Source organism: Thunnus thynnus, chromosome 19 (assembly GCF_963924715.1).
Source record: "Thunnus thynnus chromosome 19, fThuThy2.1, whole genome shotgun sequence".
NCBI lineage: Eukaryota > Metazoa > Chordata > Actinopteri > Scombriformes > Scombridae > Thunnus > Thunnus thynnus.
This window is the reverse complement of record NC_089535.1, coordinates 15,183,220-15,205,880: the sequence shown is the minus strand read 5'-3', so window position 1 is coordinate 15,205,880 and position 22,661 is coordinate 15,183,220. Positions and strand designations below refer to the sequence as shown.

The 22,661-nt window shown below is 39.5% G+C and overlaps 2 protein-coding genes across 2 annotated transcripts; both read right to left on the bottom strand.

Annotated features, from left to right (window-relative positions):
- Positions 1-583: 583 nt before the first annotated feature.
- On the bottom strand, positions 584-3,796 carry LOC137171283 (bone morphogenetic protein 10-like). The gene is made up of 2 exons (XM_067575208.1): positions 3,297-3,796; positions 584-2,898 (listed from the first exon to the last, which is right to left on the bottom strand). The coding sequence occupies exons 1-2, from the start codon at positions 3,628-3,630 to the stop codon at positions 1,844-1,846; spliced, it is 1,389 nt and encodes a 462-aa protein (XP_067431309.1). The 5' UTR covers positions 3,631-3,796; the 3' UTR covers positions 584-1,843.
- Positions 3,797-5,535: 1,739 nt separating this feature from the next.
- arvcfa (ARVCF delta catenin family member a) lies at positions 5,536-22,391 on the bottom strand. The gene is made up of 14 exons (XM_067574898.1): positions 22,194-22,391; positions 18,274-18,450; positions 16,401-17,020; positions 14,035-14,513; positions 13,761-13,944; positions 13,541-13,658; positions 12,797-12,965; positions 9,487-9,614; positions 8,718-8,868; positions 8,450-8,642; positions 8,191-8,302; positions 7,540-7,627; positions 6,677-6,753; positions 5,536-6,497 (listed from the first exon to the last, which is right to left on the bottom strand). The coding sequence occupies exons 1-14, from the start codon at positions 22,212-22,214 to the stop codon at positions 6,405-6,407; spliced, it is 2,610 nt and encodes an 869-aa protein (XP_067430999.1). The 5' UTR covers positions 22,215-22,391; the 3' UTR covers positions 5,536-6,404.
- Between the last annotated feature and the right edge of the window lie 270 nt (positions 22,392-22,661).

The window sequence follows — 22,661 nt, the reverse complement described above, 5'->3', positions numbered from 1 at the left end:
GAATATTTCCTACAAGTTGAAACTTAATTCTAGTCTTAAAAAAGGTTCACTCTGGGAAATCAATTTGTTCACGGCCAGTCGATATCTCTGCCCTGCACACTTGGCCTATGTAAATCTGCCAGCAGAGTGAGGATCCTATTAAGTCAGAAAGTTCCACAGTGTTATTCCATTATTGTTATCTGCTTCCAACTGTTAACAGCAGAAGCTAGGTGATGATGTGACATGTATTTTTTTCCATTTGTACTGTTGCCGTGGCCTTGATAAGGGCGTCAGCATGCCCGTGTCAAAAAAAGGAAGTGGGAGGGTTCAGAGGGCACAGAGCAACCTGATGGCAGCTTTGTCAATAGAACATGTTGGCGTTGGAGACCAGGAATCTGACACCACGTTCTCACAAATGCTGCCACTTGGAGTGGCGTCTCATCCTGAGTGACGGTTTACAAGACTCCAGGCTCTGACACCTTGTTATCACTATGGCATGGAAGCGAGCAGAGAGAGGCCCGCCAGGCATGTGACGCCAGAGGGACGGGGATTAAAGGTTGTTAGGTGGAGAGTGCTGTGATTACCTGACAATGAAGCAACAGAATTACTCAATGAATAGATTTATTTTCAGATATTTTATTTTAACAACCATAATTACATTAATGTTTGTGCGAGAACCAAAAGCAAGAGATGATTGGCTGGTATAAAGAAACTTTTCACAGAAGCTGACAGCAATGTTAGGTAAGAGAAATTGGCTACTGCCCTGAAAAGCTCCAAGTCACTGTGGAAATTCTCTCCAGGTCAAAAGCCATCGAAAATACATTTTCTGCAAGTTTGGCAAGTAAAGAAGAGGAAAAATGTCACAGTCTTTAAATCGTGTGCCTCCAACATGCCAAAGGGCACAAGAACAAATGATACCATTTATAAATCTGAAGCATGTATAGCCACTACTTATAAAGCATTTTTGCAGGACTGTGATTCAGTTGAAATTGAAATTAAATGACTTTTCCTGTTGAAAAAACATATCGGTAGTGCAAATCATTGTAATCTGATCCTAAAATGTAGAAATGTAGATAGGTTCGGTTTGGACAAGCTGGAGCTTCTCAACTTCTGTGCTAGGGATCATTTCTGTTGTAGATGGAACAAAGAAAGATTTGAGACAGGTGCATGATGAAACGTCTGCAATAATAAATTTAGACTTTGCATTAAGATGGCGTGTGGAAGATTCAGTCCATCAGTCTATTCTGTTCCAGCACCTGCACTGAAATAAACCATCATGCAAACTTCACTCCTGTCAGATTCTGAACCTTGAAAACTTTGTCTTCAGGGTACATCTTTTGTGCTTATTCAGATCCCACATGCATATTTCTAAATTATTCAGAAGGTTGTCATTGTAATTCATATCAGTGCTGTGTTGGATGGGACTGAGGCCATATTTGCAAGGATATTGTCACTCAGAAGGAATTATTAAATGTCTCCAAAAACACGCTAAGATACAAAAACTGGCAAATATCATAATAAATCATTTCAGGACAAGATTTGCAGCATTACTACTAATACTAATATAATAATAACTGAAGATTTGCCTTTATACAATCGCAAATTTACATCATGTGGCATAGATTTGAGTCCATTTTACAACTAAATCCAGACTTGTGTTTTTACACACCACTGTTGCTGAGATGTTGCATGCTGTGGAGACAAGCACATGAGCAGATAGATAGATAGATAGATAGATAGATAGATAGATAGATAGATAGAGAGATAGAAAGATGTTTCTGAGATGATTGAAATGTCAGATTAATTTTCTTTAAATCCATCAGTGCACAGTCTCTATTTCTGTGTAACAGTATCACCTTCAGGACTATCTACAGCCACACTCTGCCACCACCATGCCTTCATACTTGTGGTTAAAAGTGATTACCCCATTATCATGATAAAGAAGTGATATGGGCTCCAGCTTAGTGGGTACACAGCAGGCACGCGATGCTCTCTCCGGTTTCTTAATACTCAGCAGTGTCTGCACTATGGCGTGTTTGGTGGGCGAGACCTCAGAGGTCAGAGGTGGGTTGCACACGCCGTTGCACTCATATGCTTCATAGCCCAGTGGCTGGATGACCCATGTATCCCAGCCAATGTCTTTAAAATCCACAAACAGTGGGGTTCTCTTGCATGGCTCACTCTTAACATTGCGACGGATTCGAGGAGGTGTGTCGTAGATAAGGTTGGACTGCAGTTGCAGGAGAGACTGATTGTCTGGTTCGTCCTGGTTAGCATGGCCGGCGTTGTGATTAATGTGACCCCAGAAAGCTTGTTGGCTCCAGTCCGTGTTTTCTGGAAGGTCATCCTCATGTTCAATCATTAGGTTGAGCTCTTGCTTGTCGTGTTTGTGGTCTCTGCTCTGATCATTGGAGAATACAATCATCACTGCATTGTGTTTCCCCTCCAAGCTTCTGTCGATATCAATCTCAATCAAACTTTCGTCCTCTTCTGTGACCTCTCGCGTGGCCCCTGCCTCTTCTGACCCCAGATTTGCAATATGAACCTCCAGTCTATGAGTTGTGAACCCTGACTTCCGCCAGAGTGTAACCACATGAGTCAGGTCAAATGACACCCAGTTGTTATCTTTGGCATGAATATGCTTTGTCACCAGTTCCTCCAGATCCTTCATCTCCACCACCTCCTCTTTATCCCTCCTTCTCTCTACTTTCCCCACCTCTTTTGTCCAAGCAACACCCTCATGTATTTTGTAGATGGTCACCTTGCAGTCAAGGCCAGCATACGGTCTTTGGGCCCTCTGCACCAGGGTGATAAGGCGAAGCTCAGCTATTGTTATGTGCTCATGGTGGGGCATGGAGATGTTGAACAGCAGGGGATATATCCTTACACCCCTGGCTGTTACACTGTAGGGGGAGGAATCTGAAATTAAAATATTAATAAGTGTGTCTCAATAGGTTGTGTATGTTTCTGTAGTAAAACAAACGTTAAACTATATTTTCAATGTTTTAATATACCCTTGGACCATTTTGTTTGCATTATATTATCCATAAATTGTCAAAACTTACTTAAAGCCTAACTTCATTATTTTAAAAAAACAATAGAAATGCACTCTTCCACATTCATGTTAAATCATAAAATGTTTAAACAATTAAATAATTTCTTTGGGAAGTCAAACAGGATCCTAATAGTTTGAATTCGAAACCATTCACATGTTATTTAAATAATACAACAAAAATGAGCAAACATGTCCAAATTTTCTTTGCACAATACACACATTTCCAAGATTTTTGTGCTGTCAAACAAAAAGAAGCTTGTACCTTCATTCTTGAAACTGCGCACAATGTTGGCTGAGGGCACAGCAGTGCGGTCATTGGCAAATCGGTTGTACAGCTCCAGCATGTACTCTGGTGGCTCCTTACGGGCGGCAAGGGGCCGGGGATGGGGCCTCTGCTCTGTGAGGTTTAGTGTGGACAGAAACTGGCTCAGAAAGTCTTGTGCATCAAGTAGCGGATTATCACTCACATCCCTACCGACTGATGCCCTGTGATGGTTCTCAGGAGACCTGATGGGACTGCTCAAGCTCAAACCAGTCAACATCACAAGTAGGACACTCAAAGAGCGGATAAACCCAAGGCTGGAGAAGACGGTCATGGTTGAGTGGAGGAAAGGTTTAGATCCAAAGATTGAGTATCAGATGTGATGGAACAGTTCAACCAGGGCAGACTCTCCTTCATTAAAGGACAGCAGGTTGCTGTTGGGGGCAAAGAGAAAACAGCTTTGCCCTTGTTGATCTTGTGGTTTGGTTCTGAGGGCAGGGCTGTGTTGTCCAATGTGCTGTGCTGACATGGTTGGAGATGTCACCTGCTTGGCCCTCCTCTCTCTCTCCCCCGCCAGGGACTTATGAGTGATTTCCACTGATATTCTGTCTCATTTCGATGAACGTTTTTCTTTTATTAACCATCAATAAAACCTGACAGTGACTTTAAATCAACACACAAGTTATTTTATGAGTTGCTGTAAGCTGTGCCACACAGAAATCAAGATTCTGCCACGATAAATTTGCTAAAAATAATTCTGATGTATTAGAGATAAGGAAATTATGAAAACTCCATCCCAATAAATATGCACCAAATTAAACATGGAAATTATGTTGTTTGCACAATTTTCCTGTCTAATGCAGAAAATCACTTACCAATTAACGATATCATTCACATATGCAATCACCATGATATTCTACATGATATTGCAAATGTACTACTCCTGATTTTGGATCAGATTAATTATTTTCATTAGATGGTGAAGAAGCTGATTTGATCTCATTTGCATGTGCTTTCAGCTAAATTACTGCTTTTGTTTTCTAATAACAGTTGTTTGGCAATTCATTTATATAATCAATGCCATCATTTCAACGTACACTTACTTGAACAAACAAATGACAACAAATAAAAAATGAAATGTAATTTAAAAATAAATTTCATTACATTTCATTTTAGCCATGGAGCGTCATCAGTGTATGTAAAACACACATACTATATCAAGACTTCATGTGCACACAAAAAAAACCCCATTGGTTCCCTTTAAAGTGTTTTGTGCACTCATTTATGATAATTTAATGCTGAGTCACTGCTGAATCACCATACTGCAGATGCAATATGCTGTAAGTGTGACAAGCATTCATTCTGCATGTGTAAACCAAATAGTCCTTTAAACACTTCTTGCTGGCTCTGTGATCTAAATATTCAATCAGGGAATCATACTTACAATTAACTTTTTTTAATTGAATTTGAAGTTAATTCTAATGAACAATGATGAAAACTCCACTGAGTTTCATGTCAGTGTATTGCAGTACTGGAATTTTTGCAAAGAGGTCCTCAGATACTCAGGGTAGACAAAGAAAATACCATTGCAGTAATTTCTGCAGAGTGAGGATATATTATGTTGCAACAATAAACAATTATGTTAAACTTAATGTATACAGGATGTCCAACATATCCCTGTTTGTTACTTTCAACTGAGACATGTTCCCCTTACATTTAATTAAATACATTTTCAGTGTTTGTTTTTGGCTCATGCATCTGCTTCTTGGCACAGCTTTGGCCTCTCTGGAGCTCTGTTAGGCTAGCTGTTTGAAAACTTGCACATGATTGTACTGTGAGTGCCAGACCTCATTTACAGCTGACTGGCATCCAGCCTAATATGACCCACCTTTGTTGTTGTGTTTGTAATTGTGATTAAGCCATTTTAAAGTTCAAGCTCTTATACAGGGGTGTGTTTATCATTTTTAAACCCTGCGTAGTGTGACTAGTATCGGAAATTAGCCCTGGCTGTGAGCACGTGTACATGAAGACAAAACAAATGCTTAAAATTTTCAATTTGACTACAACATAGAGAAATTTGAACAAAGTATATGCACAAGTCACTGCCAATGAACTTTATTTTTAAATCTATTAATATAATCCCTTCAAGAACACATAAAAGTGGGGTTATTGGCTGGCCAGTGACTGCTGTTTAATGTAACAGTTATCCACTGATACAAAAAGAGAATACAAATAAAAATGAGAAATTATGCACGTCATTTATTTTCATTTGTCATTTAACATCGCAATGCAAAAAGGACCACTGCAAAGCAGAGTTGTATTGAATGTAGGATCACTTACTGGTATTAGCTAATACACATCTATAACCTTTAATTAATAACATGGGTATTACAATAAATATTACAATATAAATGCCTTCATTTAGAATATTAACAGTCCTTTGTTACACATTTACAATCTTGTTTTTCCTATCATGAAACAAACAGAATAGAGACGATTTTGCTAATAACTGCACAGTCGAGTCTGATGGCAGGTTTGTCGAGATTAAATTGAATTCCAAATCATTTGGATGTGTTTGATGACCAGGCCAACAATAGCCCTAATCCTAATTACCTCAAACACTGACCAAAAAATATTTTTCAAAGAATTTTATAACAGAATATTCTTTAGTCCAGAACCCATGGGGATGGACAACAACAGATCCACATGTCACTTTAGGCCTCAATAGTTTAACAAACTAGAAGTATTATAAATTATCTCATTCTTGTGTATACACAGTAAAATTCTAATTGTACATGTAATATATTCTTTGGAGTCATGATTCACCACGGTTTGCATATTTAAACTATTTCAGATGTCATTCATAATCCATTGTGATTTTCAGACTATCATCCAATGACAAAATCCATCAAATCTATACTGCCAAATAACCTTCATAATAAATACATGTAAATATTTGGCACATCCTGGAAACAAAAGAAAGTATGTTTAACTGAATTGTTTTTCTCTGTCTCTACAAGAATGATCAGATGGCATAAATCCGTATTTCACACCAATGGAGAGTGTCTCTACAGGATTTAATTGACTTGGCTGGCCATGTTGTCATGTTTACACCCAGGAGTCCAGTGGTGGAGGTTTGTTATCCATGAGGCCCACTGCAGGCCTGCCAGCTCTGATGAAGTGTTTTCTTTCGCTTATCGCCTAGGTCGAGAAAAATGCACACAGCCGGCGTTACTCAATTTAAATGAAAAGCACTGACATTTACAAATGCAAGAAAACCTTTATTACAAAATTCTCTCTTATCCTCTACACCGGGGATGGTTAACAAAGTCAATTTTAAGTAATCTTCAGAAAACATGTATGCATTGGGTACAGATTACCTGGAGAGCGTCTCTTTCCACAACAGGTCCTTTTCCATCTGCAACTCTATCACTCGGCTCTAAGCTGGAATACACATCTGTGAGGGAAAATCATAATAAAGTCAGCTGCAGGCAATATGGCAAATCTGTAGCAAAGGGGAGTTTTGGAAATACATGAAGAGAAGAAGTACATATGTAAATCATAGTTCTGCTATTCACCACAGAAGGCACTTTTGGAAAATGTAAGTATAATCATTTAAAATTGAAATGCTTCCTGAAAAGCTCATAAAAAAAGCTTCAGTAAGGAACAAATAAAAGAAGATTTTGCCACAAAAAGTGACAAATCAAATAATACAAATTTCCAAATGGACTATTGATTTGAACAGAAGCACTGGAGAGAGAAAAAGGAAAATGCAATTAAATAATTTATGAGTCATTTTTACCTTTTCCCCCACAAATTCATATTTCAAAAGGAGTTTAATTTCTGTTCATAATTTATAAGGAAGCCTTAAAAGAAAATCCCTGTTTTAGTGGGAAGCTAGAGGTCGCTCTTGATGTGGGAAAGTAGGAGCCCTTTTTGGAAAAACATTGAAACAAAATGTGACTGGTGATGCGTGAAACGGTCCTGCCTCTGGGAGAGTCTGTTCAGGCTAATAAGCCAAGTCTGCGCACTGATAACCTTGGTAGCACATCATTGGTTTAAGGCGATGTTTCAGAAGAATATGGTCTGGGACTGAAAATGCCCATTTCTTTGTCTGTGACATGACAAGAACCACAGTATGTTTTAAAAGCAGTTTTGCTCCCTGAGCTAGAGGACACTTTTCTCATTTGGATGACGGTTTAATAACATTTTGCTGAAGGAATGCATGCAATGATTTGCTGACCTTGGTTTTTGTCCATGAGAGGCAAGGTGATGTCATCGCTGCCTTGCTTTCCACTCTTAGATTTTTTAGTCGCTCCAGTAGTTGTTGGCTTTGAAAGACAAGAGGGATTACATCACTGGATGACAACCAGAATGCTTATCACAAAAACGCATATATTTGCTTTTAAATATGACTTGCACTGAGCCTTGGACAGTTTGTGTGTGTGTGTGTGTGTGTGTGTGTGTATGTGTGTGTGTGTGTGTGTGTGTGTGTGTTTTGGATGCAACAGGACACAATATGCTTAAAGTAATCTGTGATCCCTTTAGCACCTTGCTGGAAAGGGTGTTTTGTGTTCGGGTGCTCGGTGACCTTCAGCCAACTGCACAAACAATTTCCAGGTTTCAAATTGAGCCCAAATGTCACCGTCTTCACTTTTCTATTTTCCCAACCAAGCAGATTTCACAGTTAATGTAGGTTGTTTTTTTTCCCCTCATCCATGTTTGATGACTTTGTTACCTTCTGAGGTGGACGCAGGTTACTACCAGATATTAAAGGAGGAGTAACAAAATAAAAAAAATGTGTCACTGTTGAAACTTCTATGAAGTTCATTACACATGCTGATTCTCTCTATGTTCTTGGAGTTGTAAAATGTCAGGAAATCATAAGAAATACCTTAAAGTGGCTCTTGTTCCAGCCTGCCTTGATTAGAGTGTTTCTCAGGTCCTTGTAGGCCCATATTGTTTGAAGCACATGGGAAGCGGCTTTGGTCTCACGTGCTGATTGGCTGACAACATATCATCAGACCGTGTGTTAAACAGCAGAGGACAGCTTTGAGACAGTCCTGTCCCAATGATTAAAATCCCTTTCTGATTGTCCTGGGATGTGATGCTTCTAATATATTATTATATAAAGTTTATAATTTAGACATTACCTTGACTTGTTGATTGCCACCAGTTTCTGAACAGCATGACCTTGTATGATGGCTCGGGCGTTCTCTGGGCTGTCTGTGACGATCTCATGAATCGTGTTCAGAATTGACACCACTGTATCTCCCTCCAGATTCTTTGCTGGGTGCTGCTGCCCACATGGCAGATTACCAACGAGGTCCCTCAAAGCGTAGCTCCCTATAACGACAGAATAACAACATAGCAAAGTTAGGGTTGAGTGTGCAGGTGTAGATATGAGTTACAAGCTGTTACCTATTAAGTCTTTATTCCTTCTGTCCATGGCCAGGTTGCGGAGAGCAATAGCCACAGCTCGGACCACTTTGTCCACATCTGAGCGCAGCAGCTCTACCAGGATTGGCAGCCCTTTCTCTTTTCTCACTGTAGCCCGGATGAAGCTGGACCACTACAAGCACAGACATAAAACATAACAGCTGAGTGATGTCAGCCTTGGCATTTTTGAAAGCATCTGCTAGATTTAGCTTTGAGGGCCCCCTTTTATATCTTAACCACCCAAATCATTTGTCACCACTAGTGCACCACAAAAATGAATTGCCATCTATTCTATAAATAAGAACTAAGTTCTACTCTCTCAACACCTGTCTTGTGTGTGATCCAACTTGATATCAAATTTTAAAACTCCTTTTTTCTTAGCCTAGCCTCAGAATTAAACCATAGTGGCATTCATGGCACAGTATATCTAAACATATTATTTGAGGGCCTAATGATCCACTTGCGGGACATAGTAGTAAAGGTGGTTTCTTATGATACAGGATTAAGATTATCATCTCCCTCCTTACGCGCCTCAAAAACAAAATCCATCCCCAAATTAAATTCACATATGTTATTCTTTTATGATACAGCTCTATTTTAAGTCTCCACTTGAGCTGAACAGCAGAGACATCCTATTCATGATGTTATTTAGAGACAAATCCTGAATCCGCTCCATAGACAATGAATGAGGACACTCACAACCATCGCAACCCCTATAGGCGTATAAGAAGTAACTATTCAATTCACTCACAGCCCAGTGTCCCGCAGCAAGGTTCTGCAGCGCTCCTGCTGCTGCCTCCAGGGTGTTGTGGTTGTGACTGCAGGTGAGAAGAGACAGGTAAAGCCTCACCACCTCTGGCTGGTAGAGCAGCTCCAACCCTTTAACAGAGAGGCAGAGAATGTCAGGGATGGCATTCAAGCAGTGGAAAAGTACCAGCATGACCATCAGTGGCTAAATATTTAAATGTTGTGTTTAAATGAAGGTGTTTTTATCAGTGTACATTAGATTTGCCAGACAGCTACACAGCATTTCCTCTAGTTTGTTAGGTTAGTAGGTAGGTAGGTCAGTAAATGAACATATAGATTAATTTAATTAAACGAGACTGAAGAAAATTACGGATCCTGCAGACTCCTGCAGAGGATTTTTGTATTGAGCCAGTGGAGGCTGCTGGACAGCTGCCAAGTAGTATAAAGCTTACCCGAGACCGTAACATGCTTGTCATTCTGATTTGCATTCACTGGCTGGAGCGTGGGAGGCATGAGCTTAGCTCTGATCTCTTTTCCGACGGCAGCCAGATCCACATATACTGTACAGTATTATGCCTTACAGTACAATGGTGGGATATTTGCCACAGTTTCTACATGCAATATGATTTCAGGGGTAAAAACAGCCATTACACTGTAGAAAATGTAAAGATAGTTAAGGAGCTCCAGTAGTATATGATAAAGATATATCAGTGTCCATGGGTCATGCCGTATCTTTGGATCGTAGCTAATTCCAGTGCCTGTCTTATATTGCCAGAGGAAATGTTCCTCCTCTAGATGTGGGCAGATAAAAATGTTATCACTCTTTCAGTTGGTGGGTCATTTTGTTTCAGTAATAAAACTCTCCTCAAGTGGTGCAGGTGCTGATGTGTGGCTTTGCATTTAAATGGGCTCTCTGCCAGGCCATGCCAACGTCATGCATACAAAGCAAATAACCTAGACCTATAACACAGACAGCAGGTACGGATGCTTCATTATGATGATAATGATGATGATATATGATGGAAGCTGTTCATAATTTATCTGCCTGTAATCTATTAGTAATGAACCTGATGTATAGTCGTACAGTACAGCAATCAGTATTTCTGTTCAATCTAAAATGCAGTGTTTTATGTTAAGTTTTTCAAATATATACCTTTCATTTGTTCTGTACGTTTTGGTAAATCCAATGTTCCATATTTTCTGTCCATTAATCCATTTTTCCAACCTGTACATCACGGATACACACATGCACACAAACACCATTTTTCATTACATCAGTACAAATAAGACAAAAAAAGACAAAACGCGGTATCGAAGCATCATATTACTGTCATGAAAATATTCTAGAGTGACAAGCAGACTGACCTTGATTGAACCACTCCTCTAATGAATAAAGTTTGAAGGGAAAAGAAGGAAGAACAATGTCAGAGATTTGATTATGCTGGAAAAGGACACAGCAGCAGATAACACAGAGCTCCTCCATGTGGTGAGACAGTACTCATGTTGATGTCCACAAAAAAGAGGAAAGTAATTCCCACCAAAGTCAAGACATACTGTTTTGTTATGGTACAAAAGTTGAAAAGTCTTTACCAACTTGTACTAACCACATACCAGTCTTCCTCAGGCTCAAACAATCACACACTCTAAGTGTGGGAATTAATTACAGGATTCAATCACACATGATAATTTTCACAGCCACATCCGACTCCCCCATTATACTCAGTAAACAAACACTATAAAAGAAAAAAAGAAAAATATTTATACAATAAAAGAATAGAAAATAAAAAATAAAAAAGAAGAAATTAATTAAAATTAAAAGCAAAGAAAATCAATACGTAATTAATTTCATTTTAAAAAGATCCATCATCATTGAGGCTAGAATATGCAGGGGAATTCAATTTACAAATCCAAAAGATTTCTCTTTAGAGTTTTTCACATTGTCTACATTATGCGAGTGCCCAAGTAAGTATACTAGTAATAAATGTGACAAAACAAAAGTATTTTTCACTTTTTTATGAAATTATTGATTTTCCCACCCAATTTTCTTCTGTTATTTCCTCATTTTATCCATTTTTTTCTTTTATATCTTTTTTCTTTTCATTTTTCAATTATATTTTTGTTTGTTTGGTTTTTTTGGTAGGAGGTACATACAGGTGTAACAAGTAAGACTGTGTCTGTGAACACTTAATTCACTAGTCTGAGTATGTGATTGCTTGACCCTGAGGAAGACCTGTGTGTGGTTGTTATCATGCAGCCACTACAATGAAGGCTTTTTGACTTTTGTACCTTGATGAAGCGGTTTGCCTTGACTTTTGTGGGGATTCATTCCCCTTTTTTGTGGACAATGATTGCCCACCAGTGCATCGGGAGCACCTGTTTTTATGTTACATCACCAGATCTAAGACACGCTTCCTCATTTAAGGGTTCGTGCTTGGCTCAGAAAGGCATTTTTCGTAGATTGGTTGTGTTCTTGAGTTTTTGTAATTGGTTGAAAGGTTAGCATTGTTGAAAAGCTGCGAAACTTTCAATTAACCCTAACCCTATTATTTCTTCATTAAGTTGTTCCCTCCAGCACTGCTGCAGCCTATTAATTACAGTATATCATCTGTAATTCAAATGGTTATTTATTTGGGTTATGCATCAGTAGCAAGGGGTTTTCACAGCTGGAAAAACCTTCCTGGTTGTTACATCAGTTGCATGGTGTTAAAAATACATAACTGTTGTACCAGTATGTATACGCAAGCTTTTTCAATTTTGGAACTGGTTCTCCTGCAGACCAAAATCCATCATCAGCCACCCCACGTGTAGGGCGTTTATAAAATATTCAGGCTCTAATTGGCAGAAAAAGGGGGCAAGAAATGTGAAACCAAGACCCAAAGCCAGGACAATAAATAAAGAAAAATTCAAACAGAAAAAACATTAAATGTTATTCTGTAAGGGTTTTACAAGTTTATAGATAGTGGCTAATGATCTCTAAAATTAGGTAATCATCTCTAAATTAAGAAAATAAATCTCATTAAAAGCTGGAAACATTCAGAGTGTTACAAGAGGTGGTCTGCATTCATAAACTGTAAAAGCTTCAGAAATCAGTCTTGCTCTTGTACAATCAGTGCATCAGTGCATCTCTTTTAGTAGTCTGAGCTGCAGAACCTGTGCTATTTTAAGCTCCCTTTTGGACATGCACCTAGAGCATATTCAAGTGTGTTAATTATTACATGTATCTTCTGAATGTCCCTGCTACGCAAGAGCAAATAAATGAACCTGAGAGAGGGAATGATAATTATTTCACTTCATTACTTATGATGTCTACAAACCTTTGGGTCTTTTCCCTCCAAAACTGTCAGGCTCATTCCTTTTCTTCTGTTGCCCCACTGATCTCATCAGATGATTGGCATGGGGCTCCTGAAATCGCTCCACTCCTGGTATTTCTTTGTGAACATGGTAGGACAGGTTTCGCAGGATGCAGACGCAGTTCTCCACTGACTAAATAGAGGACAATGACAGAAGATTTCAATCAAAGATGCTGTACAGAGGAAGCAGGAGTATTTATTTATTCGTAGTATTTATTTATTTTTAGAATAAAATGTGTAGATGATTCATCAAAATTGTAATTCTGAGGAAATATTGCAGACTTTGGAGAACCTTCTCCATACTTTGATTACTTTGATGACTAGATTTGAATTAAATATTTGAGTAACCCTTTACTTTAAGTCTCCATATTTATAGGCAATATAGAGACATTTAATGGATGGTTTATATTAACACACCATAATATAGTTATAAAGACTTCTCCTATGAAGACATATTTAAAATTATTACAACTATGTTTTACTATATTGTCATTCATTATCTATAGTCTCATTAAACACTTCAATCCAGGAACATGAACAATGCGCAAGTTTTCACCTGGATTGTCTCTTTTTTTCTACAAACATAACCTTATGCTATAAGGTAATAAGGTAATATGCCGTAAAGTGATAAGATGTTCTAAAAATACATCTTTAATTTATTTTTTTCTTAAGACTCAAAATGTAAATCAGTGTGATGACTTCACCAACCTTATTGTCAGTGTCCTTGCTGACAACGGCTGACTGAAGGGCATGAAGCAGTGCGTCCACCAGCCCCTCACAGTCTCTCAATCTCTGTCGAGCTTCCGCCCCATCTGAGCTGACATTCCTATTGAAACAACGCTATTAGCAAAGCTTAGAAAACTCAATCCATCACAGGTAAGCTTTTAGTGGCTGCTGTCATTCATTCCTTGACAGCAGCCAAGGTTACCTCAGACATCCAGAGGTGTTCTTGAAGACCGTGGTCCACTCGGCACTCTGCAGTTTGGACGGGTCAGCTGAGTCTCTCCTCCAGCCTGAGTGTGGGATGATGATTTCATCATTCAATGTTTGAAGCCCATGGTTGATGACCGTCATCTTTAGCGGCTCATGTGAGGAGAGGTTCCACAGAGTCCCTGCAGGGGGAAAGAATTCAAAAAAGTTGTAGAAGTAAGTTGAGGCATTGCTGGTTATGGCTCCAGTGAGACTCAAAGATTCAGTTGTACCTGTGACTAACTCTTTGACCTCCATGCTGCTGGACTTCCTCAGCAGTCTGACTAAAGCTTGGATGCCATCACAGTTCTTGATGGCCATTTTGTTATTGTGGTCTTTGCCGTAGGATATGTTGCGCAAAGCACCACAGGCCTTGCGGTGGACCTCAGCTTTAGGATGGTCCAGTAATTCCACCAAAATTGGCACTCCATTCAGCTGGCGCACCTCCTGCTTGATGCGGTCGTTCTCGTAACACAGGTGCTGCAAATAAGCAGCTGCATTGGACTTGACTGGGTCCATTGGGTGGCTGAGCATCGAGATCACCTCATGCAGGTTAGGGTCTCTCCAGCGCGGGTCTCTACGGATGCTGTCCAGGCTGACCATGCTGCTGCGTTTGTGGGGTAACTGCAGGGTCTGCGCTCGGCACATGGCCTGGAAGAAAGGGTTCAGGTTCCCCTCCAGCTGGGCCATGAAGGCGTCATCGTAGCCACCTCTGAAGAGACAGAAAAAGTCACAAATGCATTGAGATTAGGATTAAAAATATACCTCCTTCAATGTTCAGTTTTAACATTAAGTGTTCATATTCAACAGGTTTAATGAAACGGGTTGAATGACATTTTTGACTCGATGCACCAAGTTTCACTGAGTTTAGCAGTATAAGTGAGTTCCTTGTATCTTTTGTAAACAGCTCTGTCACTTTATATAGGCTAAGGAAAAGCTCCTGGCAGGCAATAACAGGTGAAACCTCCTTATTTATCGACATTGCAGCAGGCTGCCATTCCTGATTGATACCAGCTGCTACTTAACTGCTGTCCATCTGTCTCTCTGCTGTCCACGCAGACTCACAGGAACAGGATAGAGGTGACTACTGGGTGTCTGTGCAGCTACAATTAATTTGTATAATTACACAGCAAGTCCTCTGAGATAAAATCAGCTTAATTGTTGATTTGTATTTTGTTTAGATATGTTTGTTACTGTGGCAGTATACAGCACTTCACACATACACTACAGTATACATACAGGACAATGAGTTATGTGACGTAAAATGTAACTGGTGGAATGAAATTTATACAATCAAGTCAAACTCTATGTTGTAAACCAGGTCCACCATAGAGGTAAATTGGCTTGTCTGTCTGGTAGCCTTTGTGAAAGGTGAATTCATTATCAGGGACCTTATTGATATTTCAGAGATGACAATCCTTTACCCTCCCAGTCTGTTTTCTCATCACAAAAACATTTAACGGGATCAAAGACTGACCTTATCAATAGACTCCCTCCAAAACCTGTTACAGAAGACAGGGTTAGGGCAATCATCCTTTCCACATAGAGAAAATTATCTTTTATTGGCCCTTTATGCAGCCCCTCAGTTCAGCCTCTGTCTGAAACAGGCCATTTTAGCTCCTGTCTCTTTAAGGCCCCCTCCTGATGAGCCCTCTCTATTGTGATTGGTTATCTGCCAGAAGCTGCCCCTTGGCAGATTTCCAGCACTTTGGAAGGCTGCGTAGCACAGTACAGTACTGTACAGTAGCACAGACGTAGTAGTAGGATTTAATTTCTTTTTCTCATTCTTTACTCAAAATGTCAACTTCTCAATTACACCCATACATGTTCAAGCCAAAATCTGATCCAATATGCAAGTGGACAACACGACCAGCCCATAGAATAACCTCAGCAAAAACCTTAGCAACAAAGACTGTGGAACGGATGTTTGTTTGTGGGCGTGACAAATGATCTGATGTCAGTGCAATGGGGACATAGAGGTAAGTTTGCAAATGGGGCATTCAGAGCAGGCTGAAGCCTGGGCTTTTGAGTTTTACATATGTTCACCTTTAAATGTTCTCCTTTAAAAGCAGACTAAAACATATCTTTTTTCACAAGGCTTTAGTTAGGTTAATGGGTGAAACCTTCTTTTTAGAAACTACTATTATTATTGTTATTTCTTTTAACAATGATAAGGATTGTTTTTTTTATTGTTTTTTGATTTTTTTTAAGCACATTGAGTTTACGCCTGCTGTATGAAAAGTCCTATATAAATAAATTTGACTTGACTTGACTTGACTCATGTTTTGGAACTTTGACTATGTTTAACATAGCCATCCCACATTATAACAGTATATAATTGAAAGAAAATCACAAAAAGCATGATATGTCCCCTTTAAACCTTGTTAATTGACTGAGTGTCAAAGCAACACACAAATACTACTGTTTCACTTTCCCTTGTTACCGTCAAAGTGTATGAGTACCTGTGCGAACTGATTTGTATTTTACTCTACATGTTCTTGGTACCATGGAAACCACAAGAGTCCTTGAAATCCATTTATACAGTCTCCCCTGTGGGATATAAGTTATTATAAAGTTTTATCTAATGTACCACCCTTACCTGGTTCTCGACGGCTCCCTGAGGAGCTCCATGGTGGTAATTGGCCTGAACTGATGGATTCCACCCAGTGTTGGGTAGCTGGCGGCTGGGTGGTCAGTCTTCATGTCCAGAGGGTTTTCGCCCCGTTCACCGAGGCCATCCTCGTCTGTCTGGCTGCGGAGGCCTGAGGGAGCATAGCTGTCCCTGAGGAAGGGTAAGGTGTAGTGAGCCCCGGGCTGGAAGTTTTTGGTTGGCCAATAGCTGTGAAGGGAAGCGCGGGACAGGCTTCCATACCCTGCACACAAATCACCCCCGATGCCTCTGTAGCTGTCAGGTAGGGTGTACACTCTACTCTGGCTGTCTGGGTTCACTGGCTGAGTCTCACCAGGCGGCAGTACCACATGATGTTGTGGGGGTGGTGCTGTGGTGGTGCTGCTGGTTGTTGTGGTCGGTGTAACAGACTCAGAGAGTTGAGTGTTTGCTTCAGGAATAGGTTGCTTAGTGGGAGTATTATCTTGAACCACTGGAGTCGATGTAAAATCAGGCACATCCAATGTCTGGAAGTTCTCTGGCTGCGTCTCTGAGGATTCTTGGGTGTCATGTGGGGCCTGCTCGCCCTCCTGTTCCACAGCCTTGAACTCCTACAAGAATTGATGCACCACAACTGTTATCGCTGCAAATCTCTCATCAGAAGTCTTTAAAATCCCATTTGTCTGAAAGGCCTCAGGGTTTCCCCCCTCTCTCCCATTTAATGCCACCAAATCCTTGTGTTTACACTCAGCAGGAGCCATTTGGTCCTACCTACAGCACGTGTTTATCTTTCATTTAAACTGTACAGCCCATCCCAGCTCATTTCTCATAGCAATGTACAATCATCATCATTTCATCTCTTCCCTGGCTTTGTGCGCCACTAGTAAATAATAAATTCTTCTTTCCTGCCAAAGAATAATGAATTCCCCCAGTTGAAAATGAGTTTAGATTGGACTTTGATGAAATAACTTGAGGTCCAGCCATTGTTTAGAAGCAGAGTAAATTGCAGGAAATCTAATTGTCTGGTTTAGTACATTGATTTTGATTTTAACTCTTTCATAGCAGGGTGTAGGCAAAACTTGTTTTAAGCACAAAAACATGTAAATTAACTAATTGCATTGAATTTCATGGTATCATTGCCCTAGAAGGCAATTTGGCTTCCTTCGCCCATCAGTGTAACTGGAACTCAGTGCGTAGTTTGTTGAAGAGAATTTTAAAGTATCTTTAATGGTTTTAATTTTTAATTTTTTAATTTTTTAATCTTTAAATGGTTTCATATTGAATTTTCAGGAGATGAGACTCATAGATGAAAATACAATGTTTTGTGTGTGTGTCTTGGTCATGAATTTTGCTATTTATATTGTAAAATCAGAAAATTTTTCCTTTATGATATATATTTTTATATTACTTCTTTATGATAATGGATCACATTTTAGTGTCCTGTTTGAACCATAAGAATGACTAAAACATGTTGGTAAGTTACAGAAGGACTTTCCTGAGAATCTGTGGAGTCAGAAGTGCTACTTATAGGCTATAATTCAATATAACCAAATAGATATATACAGTCAGCAAAATAACCTGAATTGATCTTTAAAACTGAAAAAGCTTTTTACTTATTCTTTTACCTCAAATCAGATTTTTTAAAAATGAGATACTCCTGCTTATTTTAAGTTAAGTTTAAAAATACTATTATTTTTAAAGAATTTTTGTTTTGACAAAATGGGCACAAAATTTTCCTTAAGTGGCCTTTAGACTTTTTTGAAGTTTGTGTCTGAATTTGCTGATCGATCATAAACAACATTATAACAAACTGTAGGAAGTCAGTGGGCAGTGACCAAATGTGACCAAATATAAAGTCACGAACCTCAGTGTCTGTCTGCAGCGGGGTGTCTGTCTCAGTAGAGCTGTCATTGGTCGAGGTCATCATGGAGGCAATGGAAGTGGGTGTGTCCAGTTCGTCATTAGTGGATGGGTTATCCAGAGTCGCCTCTTTAGCCTCCTGGGACAAAGATAGTGGAGGAGGTCCCTCTGAACTCTGCTCCTAAGCCATACATAGAAATAAGGAAAGCACTGATCAGCATCAGTCCAGAATATTTTCCCTCTTTGTGTACACAAATATAAAGAACTGATGAAGATGTAGACAGCACCATGATAGAACAACATGGCATTAAGGTTGTTTGCACATGAGAAGCTATACCACTCCATTGTCATTTTATTTGTATAAATTTGGAACATTAACTGTTATTACATGCTGAAAAAGTTACTATACACATGCATTTTTTTATTTGACAAATATATGTCTAGAAAATCAAAGATATTTTCTCTGTTTAAGCTTTTTTATGAGCTATAACATACATGGCCAAAGGAAAACAATGGCCTAAGCTGCTGCGAAGCATTTCTACCAATGATCATGTCTAAACAGCCAAAAAAATGCAGAAAGACATAAAAAAAGGATGCCATTTAACACTTATTCAATTTGGTTGTGGTTGTGGGGTTTCTCCAATGTGATATCCTTGTGTGCAGACGACGATGCACAATAGTAATAACAAAAATAGTTTACTGGTACCACAACAAGTAGAAATTATGTCTGATATATCAGAATCACTGGATATATGCTTTATTTGTTAACTACACGTGTACTGGAGTGTGCTTTAATTAAATTAACCCAGGTAATTCTTAACCTTTAGGGTCAAGAATTAGCTACTAGCCCATTTTAAATGGACAGGAAGTTATTGTCCAACTTTGTGTGCACTTGTTAAATTGATTTCAGGGAGCAGATTTCTCCCTCTTCTTATATGTACAAAAACTGACACATATTTTACTTGGTGGCTTTCACTGATCAGACTGCTGTAAAAAAAAAAAAAAAAAAAAGAAGAAGAGGAAGAAGAAACAACAGCCTAATACCAAAACAAATGCTAAATTATTTCTACATAGCTAAAACTTGCCCCTGCCTTTTTGATTTATTACCAAACACTACAAACAGCGTAGTTTTGGTAATAAATCAAAACAGGGTAAAGCAGTGTTTTTTAGACATCACAGTTCAAGTCTAATAGGTCCCCGCCACTGGCAAAAATGGTAGCATTGAAATGAAAAATTAAAAATATCTGTATTGGCCAAAATGACACCTGATAGTATTGGTTATCTGCAAAACAATTCAGTACCCAAGTGCAGACCTTTCAAATGGTATTTGCTAAAATGAACCATTTAAAAGATTTTTGCCTTAACTTCTCTAAACAGATGAGGACAGATGTTGCCCACAGTGTCATCTAAGTGCATAAAAAAGTGTCCCTTGATGAAATTCAGCAACATTGTGAGTGGGACTGGCTGTGAGAAATGTCAGTGAGTGTCATTTATACATATGTTATTTGGTGTTAGACTTGATTTACCACAACTGACCACTGAATCAATAACCCAGCTGCTGCTCTGGTACAACATGTGGACATTTCTGTAATTTTCCATTTGTTTATTTCAAGCAGAACTCACATTTTCTTTTCAACAAAATGGGTTTCATTAACCAGAGTGGATTAATTATTCAGCATCTTGGTCTGAGAAAGAACTGGAGGCACTATTTGACTGTAAACAGATTTTATGCTGATTTTCTTACTAGAAAACTCCTGCTAACTTCACATTTATTCTGGTGTGTCTACAGAAGATTGCCTCGCTACTCTAATGATCTCAATCCATATCTGATTATCTTTTACATCCTTTTCTGTCTTGACGTCTTTCTGATTGAATCAGTTGAATATCTCTGAAATCTAGGACAAACAATGACTCAAACAATCCATCAAAACATTACAGATGATAATTAAAAGGTTATATTATGGGAAAAAATCAATTCCATTGCATCATTTATGACACACTTTACAATTTGAATACCATATCCATATTCTTAATCAATTCTCATTATGAGAGATATGACACAAACACATAATCTCGCCTGAAATGTGTCACTAAATAACACAGACACAATAAACTGAATGGTGAGCTGAGATAAAAGTGTAAAATAAAATAAAAAAACTCTCTTCTTACTGAGGCTGCGGCATTCAACCGAACAAGTACTGAGAACTCAACTCCACTGCATTAAATCAGGCTGCAGTGAACAGCTGACTGAATGTGGGGAGAGAGCATGATTCCCTCACCAAACACAAGAGCCCCTCGTATCCACATACAAAATGTGTCAGAGGGAAGAAGAGAAGAAAAGGGTCACACTGCAGGAGAAATTGGCAGCAATGAGATGATCCTGGCTTGAGCACCTCTGAGGGAGGTTGATTGGATATTGTTAGGGAGCACTGAATGAATGCCTGGCCAAAAAAACAGAAGGGATACTACTGTCCTCTACAGACAGCTTGATTAAGGATTTGGAGGACGATAATAGGCTGGACAGGGGCCTGTGTGCCTGTCCCCCATCTCATTCGAGCTCTAGGGAAGGCCAGGCCACTGTGAGTCAAAGCTCATTTAAATAACTCGCTGCACCATCACTAACTTAGTGTGCTTGCAGAGCCAAATAGGTTAAGATGATGATTCTGAATCTGACTTAGCTTTAAAAACTAAAATCGAGGTATAACATATATATGTTAGGTGCAACGAGGCAGGAGACAGGATGACATGATTAGCATCTTGTTCCTGTCAACTCTTAGTATTGAGGCCAACTGCAGCCACTGTATTATTTTGGGAGACACAGAATCTGATCTAATGCTGAGTGAGTTCAGTTTTTGGTGACCAGCTCAAGGGCACAACAGGCACAATGATTCAAACTGGTCACAAATCCATTTGGAAGAGACCACATGAAAGAAAAGATGATGTCAAAAATGGGCTCTCTCAGTGGCAATTAAATCAGCAGATCTGCAGAGCAAAGTCATTTTCTAGTGATCAAACTTGAGTATAAATTAGATTTAACAGCTTTCGTCTTTATCAAACTGTGGGGTTGAAACAGTAATGCTTCTACGGGATAATAAAACATGACATCAGCCCACTGATGTCAGAAGACATTAGTCACAACTTTGTCACAACTCATCTGCCCTCCACTATCTGTTGAATCAGTGATGCTCATATCGGTCACTGTAAATTTACAGACGTCACTGTACATCCTGAATCAAAATGGCACTAAAATGACTAAAGACTTTTCTCATTCAAAACTTGTTTTGTGCAGAAAGACAATTCCCCATTATGTAATACATCTTGTTTAGCCATAATTCAACCAGGCTGGCCTATTTAGAGGAAATGCTGATTGAAAATGACTGCCTGGAAAAAAAGAAAGGAAGGATATTCATTCCCAAAGTTTCTATTTGGAGCCTCTTTCCCTCCTGTTTTTGCTCTGCTCCTCAAATAGTTAAATGCTGCATGGTCAGATTCAATGTCTCTCAGATACATCATGGCAATACACTTACCAGAGTGTGTGCAGCATTTTTTCCCCGAAGGGACAACCTCTCCTCATAATGCAATCAAAGATTATCCCCCTTATAAGCTTGCCTATGCATTTGCACACATGCACACCCGTGCACGTGCACCCATACACACACACGCACACACACACACACACACACACACACAGACACTTGATGAAGATGATAGCATCATGTCCCCATGCACACAAGGAGACTGCACCGAACAGCAGCAAGAGGCGAGGAGGTGAAGCAATTGATGCCTCCTTCATTCATCATGACAGAGGCAGAATGCAAAGCTGAGGAGAGCTACAGTTCTCTGCAGGAAGAAAAAAAAAAACTGATAGGCAAAAAAAAGAGGGAGGGTACAGAGCAAATAGAGCCATTCCACCACACCACTTACCTCTTTCACTTCAGCAGGCATTGCCAAATCTTTTCTGCTTCCCAACAAATGATGAACAAGATGCGTCCCCCAGTGACACGTCTGTTTCTCTGCTTCTGCTGAATTTTTGCCGTGACTCTCCCTTTGAGCATTTGAGGCAGTTCAAACATGAGCAGCCATCCTTCCTCCCAGCTCTCACTAACACACGTCCGCTCTCTCTCTCTCCCTCTCTCTCTCTCTCTGTCTCTCTCCCTCTCTCTCTCTCTCTCGCTCACTCTCCTTCCCTCTCTCCCTCTCTCTCTGTGCCTCTATTTCTCTTTCTCTCACAAACACACACTAGACGCACCATGCACACATTTGCTCAACACAGACGTTCACTCACATACATCCACACAAACACACGCACACATGCTGGGCTCTCTCTCATTACTGCACTCCTCCTCTGATCTGTGCTGCAGTTAATGTGTGCGCTATTAGCAAGGTGCTGAA

Excerpts from the sequence above, each read along its gene's own strand:
- arvcfa (XM_067574898.1), bottom strand. The coding sequence starts at position 22,214 with ATGCCTGCTGAAGTGAAAGAG. Across the intron at positions 13,945-14,034 it reads GGTCAAAGAGTTAGTCACAG|GGACTCTGTGGAACCTCTCC; the intron begins GTACAACTGAAT and ends TTCCCCCTGCAG. Across the intron at positions 12,966-13,540 it reads GCAAGGACACTGACAATAAG|TCAGTGGAGAACTGCGTCTG; the intron begins GTTGGTGAAGTC and ends TCCTCTATTTAG.
- LOC137171283 (XM_067575208.1), bottom strand. The coding sequence starts at position 3,630 with ATGACCGTCTTCTCCAGCCTTGGGTTTATCCGCTCTTTGAGTGTCCTA. Across the intron at positions 2,899-3,296 it reads GCGCAGTTTCAAGAATGAAG|ATTCCTCCCCCTACAGTGTA; the intron begins GTACAAGCTTCT and ends TTTTAATTTCAG.